Raw genomic sequence first — 14,277 nt, 5'->3', positions numbered from 1 at the left:
TCAAATTCAGGGTCCACAGCTTCTTCGCTGCTGTTTTTTTTTTTTTTCTTGGCCCAGTTTCATGAAATTCTTCACTCTTCACAAACAGAGCTGGTGAATGTGTGCATAAAGGACTGAAAGCACAATTGCAAAAGATTGCATTGTAAAAGTATTCTGTCACAATATGATGACAGAATAAACATGCTGTGCTGGCCCTTTGCAATGAAGACTATGTGATCAGAAAAGCTGCACAAGCTTAGGACACAACTCGGCACTAAGAAGCAAACATTGGAGACAGAGGGTGTAAAATAACAACTGGTTTGAAAATGGCAACAGGAACTCATACAAATATAAACTCTTTTAAACAGAAACTTTGTGTTTTAATAATTTCCTGTATGAATAAGATCTTCAGCGTAACAGTACATATTTTGCTGTTCAGTTTTAGTTAAGATCTGCAACAATTTAGCAGCATATACATGTTTTTTAATGTACATTCTCAGGCCTTTTAGTTTGAGGGAAGTAGCATTATATGTTATCAGCAGCGTACACTGTTGGAGGCACACAGCTGTGGTGTGATTGTGTATGTTAAAACTGGCACTAATGAAGGTGAACCACCATAGGTCACTGACATATTGAACCTTCAAGTATGTCAGATCAACAGAATATCTTTATCTTTTTGTGTCAGTTCACCAACTGACAACAAAAAGCACACAGTGGGAAAAAAAAAACATTTGCCTGAGCATAAAGCCCCTGAACAGTGAACCAATGGGCAGCATTCTGTCTGATGCCATCTTTAAAATAATGAATGTGCTTGGATCAGTGATCCACAGCTTTAAAAGCTAGAACAGCACCAATGCAAGATGTAATGAATGTTCTTTTTTTACTTGAACAAAATTATATAGCTGCATCTGAGTAAAGTACTGTAAGATTTCAAAATGTTTCCATAGCATTCTGTAAGTTTACTGCCATCAAAGTTGAGGCATGAGTGGTGGATGAAAAAAATAAGAAACTGCTGTGGCCAAGAGAAACTGGAAGGAGGTCAATTGTGGCAAACAACAAAGGGTGCAGACATGATGGCTAACCTGGGGTTCAGATCAAAAACAGCTGCATTGGTGGAGGCCTTTTGTATCAGGTACTGATTAGGTTGTAACAGTATGAGATATTCACGGTTTCGTAGAAAATATCACAGTATCAAGGTAATGCTGAAAAACGGTATTAAATTATTATTATTATTAGTTACAAAGTCCCTTAAAGAATAAAACAAATTAGAAACCTGATTTAGAAAATAGTATTTAACTATAATATGTTATATGACTGAAGTTTACATGTTGGCAGCACTATAGGATGTTAAATGAAAAATAACATGTCTTATGATTATTAACAATTACTGTATATTGAATACAATATTTAATACTGTAAGCACTGCAGTCTGCCTCCTCTCGTCTGTACCTTAAACTCACAAACAAGCTCACTTATGTCAGTTTTTTCAATACCATACATAAGTAAATGTACATGGTACTTCATCCGTCAATTTGAATACCACGCTATACCGTGATACCCTTCCAACCCTAGTACTGTTGATATAAGATCCAGGAGGGTCAGTTTTATATAACAAATCCATGTTTTAGGACTTTTCAGACACCAAATCACTGCACAGCAGTTTGAAATATTATTGCACTGGAATTGACAACTTTGTATTCTTTCACATCAAAAATAACTTTATCGTCCTGCATGACCGTCATCAGGTAAAGGTGTTAAGTAATCTACACAGACTGTGCACCTGTATGAATGTGAGTGGATACAACGTTTTTACGAGACAATACATTTATTGACGCAGTAGCCTAAATAAAATGTATGAGGAGGCTGTATTTTTTACGCAGTACTTTTGTCCCTCTGAACACGGCTTAAGGACAATTGCTTGAAGCTGTTGGTGTAGCGGCAAAACAAAAAATTCAAACAAAGACAAAGAGACAGAGGTAGAAATGATAAAGTCCTCCATAAGGCAACACAGCCAGAATGTGTTAGACCAATAGCAGACCGTCAAAATATGTGGGAAACTGTATGAAAAGTGAAACTCTTTCAGACACCAGTCCGAAGTCCACATGAAGTTAGTGCTTAGTCTTCAGCTCTGCAGCAAGACTGCAGCCTCTTTAACTGAACGTCCTTGTTTGTTCTTCTGTTTACTGTTCCTTCCGGTTCACAGTGTGATTGTCTGTCTGATCTTATCCGAGTAGGAACCTTTTTCACAAGCTCCCTCCGTCTTTTTGCTGGTTTGTTAGAGTTGCACTCATTAGCAGCAAATGTCTTGTGTATTTTAAATGATTTGTTGCAGAACCATACAATGATATCATTTTAAATGATACAGTGTCAGTGTTTTTATAATATCTCCAAAGATCTCTTCAACTTTCTTTCCTTCTGTCTCTCTCTTCAGGCTAAATATAACTGAAATTATGATCATCAGTAAGAGCAGGATGTTATGTTCTTTACATACTATAAAACCAGAAGACATCACCTCATAAATCTGCTTCAAACAATGGTGCGTTTAAAACAGAATAATACAATATATTTAGCTGTTTTGTATCAAAGATTCAACTTTTATCTTAAAAAAAGCTCAACAAATTCATAGAAACGCTTGTTAAAGCAGCACACAATCAGTAACTGAGCCTAATTTCCAGTTTAGCATCAAAGTCTGTGAAGTCTCGGCTTCATGAAGTGCCAAAGGATCAAAAGCCAGAGAGGTATGACAGTAAAGAGATCCCAAATTATATATCCCATAATAAAAATGCAGTCATTAGCGAGCAGGTTATTGAGTCCATCCGTGGTGACTTGTGATTGGTCGGTTCTCCTCGTTAGGTTATGTCCAGCCAATCGGGGCGCTTGTGGGGCTTGCAGGTGTGAACATCCACCATGTCCTCGCAGTCGTTGCACTCGACGGCGCAGCACCACTTGAACTTGCACTCGCACTTGGTCACACGTTTGACACGCATGGTGTCGTAGCCCCGCCCACAGCACATGACCTCACAGCCGTCCGTGCCCCTGGAGGACTTGTTGCACACTCTGCCCGCTGTGCCCAAGGAGCCTGTGAAGACAAATCCAGAAAGCCAAAATAATGAGCTAAAATATGCTATAACGCTCTGTAGAGCTGAGGGGACGGAAAAGTTGGGTGATTTCACATTACACATAAATATTTAGTCCAGTGGTGATACAAAAATAGTGATAAGTGCCGCTTTTAAGTCATTAGAACTCTATTTTAAGTGTGAACGACCTTTTCTGCTGCACATAAAGTAACTGCATAGTCACTGTTCTTCTTCAGTTGTTTTTGGTCGTAGTGAACTAAACTTAATTCCTTTTTGGAAAACCTCCAGTGATGTCATGCTGTCGATGTCCAGAACTGCTAATCTTTGGCAGTTGACCACCTCTACATACAAGTGTGAATATTTTGATGCTGAAAACTAAAACCGTTTTTCCAAAGAGGAATATCCCTTTCCCACACTCCTCTGCAGGGTATTGGCTTACAGAGACAAACACAAAGGTGTCCAAGTACTCAGGTGTAAAATCCAAGCCTTCAGATCAGATCTGTCTAATAACAGAGCATCCCTAAAGTAAAGAAAAAAGGATAAGAGGAGATATTCCCTTCAGGCTCTAGGGAGTGGAGCCTAATACTGACCAAAGGAAGGATTTGAAAAATAAGCCTGCATGTATCCTTAGGCTATGAATTCCTATACAATGGAGATTAGTGGCGAGGAGGGTCATAAGCTTCTTTTTAAGATCACCTTTATAACAAGGAAGGACAGCCTTTCCTTTTGAGTGAACATACCTTCATTAACCCCTCAGTTGTCAAGCTGCAACCAAGCTAACAGCAGGGAGGAGCGGGAGAATCTGGTAGTACCATCATGTCCCCTGCACATGTGCACCATGCTATCTTACCTAACCTATTAACAGTGAGCTGGTGAACTCCTTCACGCTCTATTGAACGGGGCTGGATTGGAGGAGAGAGACAGAGCTTAACAAGGTAAAGCAAACACTGGGAATTAATGGGGATGTTAAAGGTCAAATCATTGGAAGTTAAGCTGTGTAGGAATGCCGGCCTTCAGTGGACGAGTCTCTGATTCTCATAGCTTTTCTAAGTGACGCAGGTCCAACCACCTGTTTGACTCGTCTCTTAACAATATACTCTATTGTCTTTTAATTGAAAATTGGAAACAATGAATATAATAATATTTAACATAGAAATGCATCACTGAATCTCAGAATATAGATTGACGGTTTCGCTGACCTGGCTAAAATATATATATTTCTTAATCATGAATTAGTCCACATACTTTGGATATCTCAATCCAGTCTTTATGATCAGTTTAATTGAAGCCAATACGCCCCGATACGATCTTTAGGATTGTGATTCGGATCATCTCTACCTCAAACAATAGTTTTAAATGAAAGCTGTTCATAGCAAGGTCCTGTACCCGAGACGTTATCTCAGCTAAGAGAGATTGCCGTTGACTTTATCAGATAAACTATGGTGCTTTAAGGGCTATAAACCAAATGCTGATGACATATTTTGTATTGGGATGATGGCGGAAAAAAGTAGAGCCTGAGCAATCCATTGGCCAGGCCACTGTCTTTAGTGATATATTGGCTTATCCATACATTTTGTCCGAAAAAAGGACAAAAAAAGAAATTAAGAAACGGTAACGTAGTTTATCCACCAGAGCACTGACAAGTTTATTTCTTGACTTTGAAGTGTTCGGCTCAATACATATCTTTGTAACAATTCTTACAAAACAAATTCAATTTAATCCAAGAATGTTTGTTTATGTTGTGTTTTTATGTAAATACATATTTATTGGATTTCTAAGCTCTCAAATATCTCAAATGATTTGAGTCAACTGGCCGTTTTTAAAAATGAGCTTGATTTGAAAGTGAATAAGAGCACTTAGTTTAGAGAAGTGTATCATTTTGGAAATGTACAGCCACCATGGTCTTACAGTCTTTCGCCCCCTCTCTTTTCATGAGCAAGTACCAATACTAATAAGAAAAATTTGAATTTAATTTTTATTTAAAAAAATAGTCATAATCATGCTCCTCAATGACAAAACCTAATTCTTCATTTATTCACTCACCTGCTGAGCGGTCCGTGAGACAGTAATCTGGTGAGTTCTCGACATACACCAACTCGTTCTTGGTGCTTCCCTTGAAGTCCTTGTCCGCCACCATGAAGCCCGTCCCGTCCTGGTTCATGGTCACCTCGATGGCTGTGTTGTACTTCTTGCGGAGGTAGTCTCCCGTTCGCCTGAAGTCAGACATCGCCAGCCAGCAGGTCCTCAGAGAACAGGAGCCACTGACCCCGTGACACTTGCACTCCAGCTTCATAAAGCGCTTCACTGCCTAGAGCGGAGGTCAAAGGTGACAGGGTGTTAAGCCTATGATGTTGCTCATGGCATGATGTAGGTGTGATCAGCTCTGCTTCAGTCCGACTGGAGTTTACTTTAAGTTATCTTCCTCCAGAGGCCTTTTAAAACAGTCTGGCTTGTTTGTGTTGACCCTGAAACTAAATCTACCACTGAAGGCCTATTCAGAATGTATGCTGTTGCCTGTGTTGTGAAGTATGTATGTATGTATGTATGTATGTATGTATGTATGTATGTATGTATGTATGTATGTATGTATGTATGTATGTATGTATGTATGTATGTATGTATGTATGTATATATATATTTATTTTTTTAAAGTTTGGTTTGCAAAATTGCCTACAATGGTCTTCAACAAACCCCAGTTTTAAAGGGATGGCTAAAGGAATACTCTAAAGAAACTGTATAGAGAAATCTCAAAATAAACACGGTCATATCACTCAAGCCTACTTTTCTCCCAAAATTGTATAGTGTTCAATATAGAAAGGTAAATTGTACACATAGCACATAGGCCTTTGTTCTTCTATGTTGGCGTTTCAAAATAATTTTGCTAGGGTGGAAGCCCGAAATATTTTGAGCGTAGCTCCGATTATAAATGCTGTGAAGCTCAACAAAAAACATCTTGTCTGCTCTAGTCTTCATAACACAGACTGTGGTAGTAATTGCAGGTCTCTTAAAAACACTGTGTGTGCGGGGGGGGATTTACAGTCAGCGCTGAGTGACTCACAGAGGGAAGAGTAGAGGAGAAATTACAGCGTTGCAAAACAATAAATTACTTAGAGTTACAAAACAACTCATTTTACAATCGGTGAAAACTTAGTGCGCATCACAACTGTCAGTGGAGAGTGAAAGAAAGCAGCAGCAGATGATGCAGAGGTAAACGGAGCACGCACTACAGTCTGTACACCAATGAACTGTATCTGAAAATTGTGTTTGAGTGACTAAACTAATGCTAATATACGATGTGGGAAGAAGTACTCAGATCTATTTTTAAGTAAAAGTTGCAGTACTACAGTGAAAAATACTCTGTTACAAGCATTCAAAATATAACTCAACTAGAAGTATGTGAGGGGTGGCTGTGGCGTAGTGGCAGAGCAAGGTAGTTCTCCAATCAGAGGGTCGGTGGTTCGATACCCGGCTTCGGCAGTCGATGTGTCCTTGGGCAAGACACTTAACCCCAAGTTGCTCCCGAAGGCTTGCCATCGGTGTGGACTGGATGTTGCGTGAATGTTAGTTAGAGTCTGATGGTGGCACCTTGCATGGTAGCCTGTCATCAGTGTGTGAATGGGTGAATGATATGTAATATACTACTGATTGTAAGTCGCTTTGGATAAAAGCATCTGCTAAATGACTGTAATGTAATGTAATGTAAAGTAGAAAAGTATTAGCATCAACATATAGGCTAATTAAAGTAGGCTACCAAAAGTGCTCATTATGCAGAATAATATGTATTATATTACTGGAATATAATCATTGATGCATTCATGTATCACTTAAATGTTGCAGCTGGTGATGATGGCAATCTGCTGGGTAGTATAATCCCCAATAATATATCATAGTTTATGGTTAAGACATGCACTCTGAATGTTTTAAGGAGCTAAAGGCCTCAAAACACAACCTGTTTTATCAAAATCAATTCTCCTACCAAAACTACATGACAAATCCCAGTTTAACCCCTTCTGCTCACCATCCGTCCACACCGGTTGTTATGCAGGTTCATCAGCGCCCGAGCGTCTTTCACCATCCTCTCTCGAGCGTCCACGAACGCCTTGGCAAACTTGATGCCGTAGTTGATGTTGTCGCTGCATCCGCCCCAGTCGAAATTGCCCCTGTCGTCGCTTGCTCGCCCTCGCTTTTGGCCATCACAGTTGCAGATCTTTAGCTCCCCCTGACTGCAGGCCGTGGTGATGGCGTAGACCACACCTGCTGAAGAGATGGCGTACACGAACGCTGCCTCACGGCTGCCTGGGTGAACAGGAAAGAGAGGCGTTGTAATTAAATCATTCAGAAAATAGTGTGTTCATTTCAATGGAATATGATTGCAGTTTTTCTTACAGACAGTTTTCATTTCACAGTGTTGTACACAGTAACAGAAACCATGCCGCAACCGGTTTTGTTGCTTTCTTTGACAAGATTTAAGCTGCTTTATTAGTCCCCAAGTTCACTGTGTTACTGCTCAGTAAAGAAGTATTTCTCCAGTTTATTCCTGACAGCAGGAGCACAGAAATCATTCCATTTATGGTGGATTGATGGTGGATGGTCCAGACAGAGGTAAAAACATGTCAGCTATAACATCACAGTCAACCCCACTCTCCTTTCACCTTTTATTTTGCACAGATGGCAGCTTTCTCAGTCACTGCGCTGTGTTTTCATTTCAGACGAGAGGAGATTTTGGGGGTTATTTGGTCTGGCTTTTCCCACCCACCTCCTGCTCTCATTCCTGCTCACGCAATGAAGCAGAACACAGGCGATATGTCAGGGAGTAGAGCTTTGTCTGGCTGCCAGAGACATCTACCCAAATATTTACATCTCCTATTACTGTTTATACATCACCAGTGTGGATCTCTCGATCTGCTACTTGTTTTTGGAGAACATCCACTTTCCCAATCTCCCCTCATACCAGAGAAGGTGAAAAAAAATCAACACTTTCGCTTTGTGTTTGTATTCTAGGACAAAGTTGATTTAATAGAACACCTATTAATTCTCTGCTTATCTGGTAACAGCAGAGGCATTTACGAGGATGATTAACTCGAGTGTCTCTGACATAAACAACCACTGTCACGCAGCACGCACAAGGAGCCACACAGATAGAAACCCCGGGTCACACATGTGCAGACTCACTTCGCAGCATCACCCTGCCAAACACGGTGTGGTCCCGGTCCAGCGTGCTGCAGTTCCAGCGGTGGTGTCTGAACTGATGCTGGCACTCTTTGATCCACTCCTTGGCCCCCTCTCCGATGGACTGCATCAGGTCCGGGTGCCGCTGGCACAGCTGCCGCTGCTTGTTCACCAGGCCGGGAATGTTGTCGCAGATCACCCGAGCACCCAGCGCTCCGATGTACCTGTAGACGCAGTATTGATCATGATAAGTTAAAGGGGCACTCCACCAATTTATCATATAATGTTTATTCACTCTTTGGGCCCCTTAGCCTGTGCAAAGTGATCCAGCGTATTGTCCCTATGGAGGAAGTGTGCCAAGTCTGAGAAAGTAACCCATAATGATATCATCAGGGTTATCTCAGCATTCACGCAGTGTCGGTAGAATGGGATTTTGGGGTTTTCATTCATTTAAATAGCCTAAATTAGCTGCTTTTGCTGTGCTATACATTTTTAGTGGTTCATAACAAGTAAACACAAGCAAGGTGTAACTTTTTTTTTAAAATTAGTGTTAATATTTTAATTAGTGTTAATATTATATATTTTTTAAGTATTACAACAGCGATGGCAATTTTGCAGCCAGCGTTTTGTAGTTCTTTTGACATACCGGGGGAATAAATTCCTGATAACTCCAACTTTGAGGAACTGGTCCCAACTTTGAGGAACTGGTCCCTCCAAACCACAAAGAAATAATCAGAAACATTAGCCCCCCCCAACCCTCCTTAAAGCGGCAACTTCCCTTTTTTACACTTTTTGTAGTGTTTATTTGTAGAAAAGAAACAAGATACTATATGTTAGAGAGATGCAGGGATGAAGTGGATTTTTTGTTATTTTTGGAATAACAGGCTAGCTGTTTCCGGTCTTTATGCTAAGCTATGTTAGCCGACTGCTGTTTGTAGCTTCATAATTAGCGTACAGTCAAGAAAGGGAAATATCTTTTCATCAAACTCTCGGCAAGAAAGCGAATAAAGTTATTTTCCAAAATCTTGAACTTGTCCTTCATATCGAGACCATCGATTGGACTCCTGCTAGCGTGCCTACATTTCTTCACATCCAAACCCCCTTGTCTTCTTGAGACTCAGATATTCAGGACGTAGAAGAGATTAATAAATTCCTCCCGTTCAGTGAAAAGCATCTCTTTTCTTGTGACGGGCTGTTGCTTCCTGCTCCATTCAGACATAATCCTGTACTTTTGTAGCAACTCTTAAAAGGGCGGATCACATGCTGGTGGTATTGTGACACTGGGGGGGGGCTCTCTTATCAACAGGACATGAGGACAGTCATCTACAGTGCAAGTGACCGCTCAGGCCTTTCCCTCCCAGCCTTGCAGATCAACCATATGCAGGCACAGCCCCCCACACCCCCCTCTCCTACCCCCCCACCCTCCCTAAGCCTGAACGCTCCACTCTCCATCCGGATATCATTATAGTCCCTAATCGCAGCCACATTTGTGTCGCCTGGCCACCGAGACAGGAACGGACGTAGCAGGCATTTTCCACTCCCGTTATGGCTGTTTCCCCCGGTCCCGTTCTAAACTGCGACTATCTGCCCAAGCAGTAAAAGCAGAGCAGAAGCACTACTTGTGTTTATTGTGTGTTGTACATACTGGCTGTGCCAAAAGACCCCTGACTGTCTCCGAGAGGACACACACATAGAAAGCGAGAGGAAAGTGCGTTCCTGTGCAGCAAGACACATGGTGCTCATCTAAATTATCGCAATGGTTAAAGATAGGCCCTAACAATACAAACCAGGATTAAATAAGTATTAATCATCTCGACACAAAGCTTCCAAGACTCCCCCTGCTCCGTGAAACTCTTCTCTGGAAGTTCTCAATGATTTAATCACAGGTTTCTTTTTCATAGTGTATTTGCATAAGGGATTATTGCACAATGGAAAATAGGATAACATATGCTTTTGGCTCTCTTGGGAAATTACCATTCACATCATTATTTACAAAGGGTGCATTTTTTAATCTAAGTCCATCTGTAAAACAGAGGCTAATTGTTACGGGGTGCAGGGCTGCACATGAAGGAAGAAAATGTAGAATTAGAACTGCTTCTCTGTGGTTGGTTAAATATAAAGTAGGCAACACATCAAATACAATTTCTGTAAGTGTGGCCGACACATGAGACCAAGTTTTTGAGGTGGGTGGGATAAGGGGGTGCTTACACTCCTCTGTGGGGTTTATTCACCTCTGAGCATTTAAAACCTCAAGAGAATTATCATCAAGGGGCATTTATTCATGCACCAGCGCCAGCACCTGCCACTTGCTCTGGGCAAGATGGATGGATAGGGGAGATCCCCCCACCCCCCACCCAACACCATTAATCTTCATAAACCTAGACACACATCACTGTGCCAAATATTTCACTTTGCATTGATGTTTATAAAAACACAAACAAAAAAAACAAGAACAAATTCCCATGCAGAGGTGTATTAAAAATGTTTAATTAATAAATATTTTTTACTGAATGCTTCTTATTTTTTTTGGCAACAAAAAAAAAAAAAATCAAACGAGTGCATTTATCAAGATGAAAGTTTAAGATCATGTTTGTCAAAGAAAAATAACGTTTAACCCTTTTTTTTTGCGTTTTTAACAGGATAGTTTTCCATCTTTATACCTGACAGAAACAAAAACATATGAGTAAATGGTAAACTTGAGAGTAAACTGTAAAACATTTTTGGTTTGTTTGCATCAGAACCCTTTCCTATAAACGTTTTCTATAACTTCACTTAGGCTATTAGTTTTTAGAGATTTCTATCTAATAACAATACATTATGATTGTAATTAAAAACGGATCTCTATGTCATCAGACGCACTTCAAAGATCTCACTCACCACCACGACGAATCCACCCTCGGTGTGAAAATGAGCAGGAGCAGGATAAAAACGAAGTAAATTTTCGAGATGGGTTTGGAGTGATGTCTGTTTTTTGTCCCATTTCTGATCCCCATAGCCCTGCTGCTGTATGGTAAGCTCCGAGATTTCATCAGACCAAACATGTTTCTTCTTTTTCATGTGTTGGCAAAAGCTGCACAATCAGGTGTGAGAGTCCTTGACGCTTGTCTGCCGTCCATCATCTGGGAACTTAAAGAGCTTCACATGGAAGGAAAGTGCTTTAAACCTCCACCAGTCAGTATTTAATAACGCAATGTAGATGTTCTGTCTGTATCCATAATCTTCAGCAGCGTCGGTGATTGTGAGCATGAATAAGTCCTCCGCTCCGTCTCAGATGTCTCCAACAGTCTTTTGTCTCAGCAATAAATTCACCTTTTTCCTCTTCAGTTTTTTTGCGCACTGACTTTAATACCATTAAAGCTGCGGGGGTGGTGGTGGTGGTGGGGGGGGGGGGGGCAAAAAAAAAAAAAAAGAAAATCCAATGCTGTAACTCAGCGGCAAAGTCGTTTTTTTTTTTTTTTTTTTAATCAGATACGAGTCAAGTGGAAGAACCGTCTCCGTGGATGGGAACACACATTACGCGCACCTTTTTCCTGGTGCAGCCGCGGAATGAAGATGCGCACCGTGACTCGCAGCTCTCCGCTCCGGTGAGTCAGCTGTCTGTGACCCCCCCCTCCCTCCCTCCACCCTCTACCTCCACCCCACCCCACCCCCCCTTTGTCTGAAAATGACAAATAGCGGTATGTAGACCGACAGACAGCAGGGGCAGGAGATGTATATATTTAGTTTGATGGAAAGTAATCCTGCCTGGGATCTCTGCAGAGCAACGCATCCAACTTGTTGCCACTTCAGAACAACCATTACAACACAGCCTTGCACAATGGTATTCCTTGAATACGTGTCTGCACTCCACTATCATGTCATTGCCTATAAAACAATTGTGCAATATTTTCTATGGAATATTTTTGGGCAGTTTGTTTTATTATATGAGTAGTTCTCTAATAGGAATATTGAGAACCGTTTAGGACTGTGCATAACACACTTCATGTTTGGAAGTTGTGCAGCTGAACCAAAGAGCCTCCTCTGACATCCATGTCAAACAAATAATCTATTCACAGAGATTATTAATGGTATTGATACGAATGAAAAAAATAGACCAAACATTGGTGTTTCCAATAAATGTAATTAGGTAGGCGGGTCGTTCTTGATGTCCGTTTGTGTCATTGGTGTAGAAGGAACCTTCAGCTATTAGGGGTCAAGCTTTTGTGCTTTGACACATCATTAAATAGGAACTGAGTGTCTCCATAGAGATAGGTAATCCTGCCAAAGGGGGATTTTAGACATTGTTTCATAGTGATGTCTTGATTTTTGGCTTAAGAAACCCTTTCAAAGTCACTTTCACAATTGTAAATACGTGCAGATTGCAGTCCAAAAATCTAACTTGTTTCCTGAAAAGTTGCCCAAAGGTTTCATTGGCTAAAATACATTTTCCTCAAAGAATTTTACAATCCGTACAATACCACCTATCATAAGACCCTCTGTTTGGAGAATAAAAAACTGCCCAACTGAGGAGAGATTGTTCTTCCAGAACGGGGAGGAATGCAATAGAAAAGACAGGAACGATGATAGCAAAATTAAGCTATGAAGAAACAGAATAAAACTATTTGGTAAAAAAAACTGTTAACTGTCAAAAATATAAAGAAGACAACAAGCAACTTCCAGGTGCCCCTTAAACAGGTAAAACTTAAACCACACAACCTCCTCTCTACCACAAAGTTCTGGAAAGAGGAGTTCACATACACGCAAGAGGCAAAACTCAAAGATACGACAAGCAGAGTTCAATCCCTTTGGCACACTGTGCGGACAGACACCCATTGTTGTGAAGTGTAAAATATACATTATGAAACTGTGGTGGGCCTTGACTGAAGGTAATTCATGGGAAACACTGGATTAGTCATAGAAAATTAGAACTGTGGAAGCTTTCCTTTTGTATCAAACTGCAAAAAGTTGAAGTGTTTGAGCTTTTGCTATGTGATCGTTGTGCACGTTCATATCGCAATGTTGATACTGAAACGATGTACCCTGAACCTACAGTCTGTTACAGTGTATCACAACAGACTGGAAGATACAGTATATTGAAAGCACAAAGCACAAAGCAAATATTTGACCCAAAACACATACAGTATGTAATGTACATTTCTTTCAGTTCATTTTGCGGTTGGAAAAGGGTGTAGATAATACATTGTCCCTGTAAGTTATTTGTGTCTAAAACCAGATTTGTCAGTTGTAAGGGTAAATGGACTGTACTCACCATTCACCCATTCACACACATTCATACACTGATGGCAGGGGCTACCATGCATGGTGCCTCCTGTCCATCAGGACTCTAACTTATCATTTACACCACAGGCACAGCTTGAGGGAGCAATTTGAAAGTGTCTTTCCTAAGGACACATCGACATGGACTAGTGGAGCAAGGGATCGAACCGCCAATCGTCTGAATTAAGGACGCCTCTGCTCTACCACTGAGCCACAGTTGCCCTATCACTGGTTTAAATATACAACTCCACATGCAGTAGTAGTAGCATCTTACATTTACATAGCGATGGACTTTTGACATGGCTTACTGTATATCTGACATATGAAGTAATGGCTGATTTCTCCAAGTTTGGTATGGGTCCCAATATAGTCCTTTTCCTAAAATGAATAATACTTTATGACTTGGTGTGGGCAGAGTGAATACCCCCCCGACGTCTACTTCCAAGCACTTGAACCTCTCATGTTATGCCACCAGACTGCATGTTCGCAGTTCAACTCATATCAACAGTCCCGATCCAGAAACAGGTTTGTCTCATCGAGCCAACACTGGAAACATATAACCCGTCTCAAGGACACTTCTAGGCCTGTATCCCTGAGACCTCAGTGAGTCACTCAGCAGATCTGTGTGTGTGTGTGTGTGTGTGTGTGTGTGTGTGTGTGTGTGTGTGTGTGTGTGTGTGTGTGTGTGTGTGTGTGTGTGTGTGTGTCCAGCAGGTAGAGAAGGACGCTGATGAGACACTGTGTGTGCGTACAGTATGTGAGAGTGTGAGGTCATTTTAATTAGCGCATATCCAGG

At 41.0% G+C, this 14,277-nt stretch overlaps 1 protein-coding gene across 1 annotated transcript; it reads right to left on the bottom strand.

Moving 5' to 3' along the window:
- Nucleotides 1-369: 369 nt before the first annotated feature.
- Nucleotides 370-11,521, bottom strand: LOC129105346 (protein Wnt-2b-A-like). Its single transcript, XM_054616303.1, has 5 exons — nucleotides 11,103-11,521; nucleotides 8,229-8,449; nucleotides 7,075-7,352; nucleotides 5,100-5,364; nucleotides 370-3,058 (listed from the first exon to the last, which is right to left on the bottom strand). Exons 1-5 carry the CDS (start codon nucleotides 11,264-11,266, stop codon nucleotides 2,829-2,831), a joined length of 1,158 nt encoding a protein of 385 aa, XP_054472278.1. The 5' UTR covers nucleotides 11,267-11,521; the 3' UTR covers nucleotides 370-2,828.
- Nucleotides 11,522-14,277: the final 2,756 nt, after the last annotated feature.

This window comes from Anoplopoma fimbria, chromosome 17 (assembly GCF_027596085.1).
Source record: "Anoplopoma fimbria isolate UVic2021 breed Golden Eagle Sablefish chromosome 17, Afim_UVic_2022, whole genome shotgun sequence".
Lineage (NCBI taxonomy): Eukaryota > Metazoa > Chordata > Actinopteri > Perciformes > Anoplopomatidae > Anoplopoma > Anoplopoma fimbria.
This window is presented reverse-complemented; position numbering and strand designations above follow the sequence as displayed.

Bases quoted from the DNA above. Each gene is read 5' to 3' on its own strand.
- LOC129105346 (XM_054616303.1), bottom strand. From the start codon at position 11,266: ATGTTTGGTCTGATGAAATCTCGGAGCTTACCATACAGCAGCAGGGCT. The intron at 7,353-8,228 runs GTGAGTCTGCAC...CTGTTCACCCAG, and splicing joins TGGCAGGGTGATGCTGCGAA to GCAGCCGTGAGGCAGCGTTC. The intron at 3,059-5,099 runs GTGAGTGAATAA...TTGTCTTCACAG, and splicing joins TCTCACGGACCGCTCAGCAG to GCTCCTTGGGCACAGCGGGC.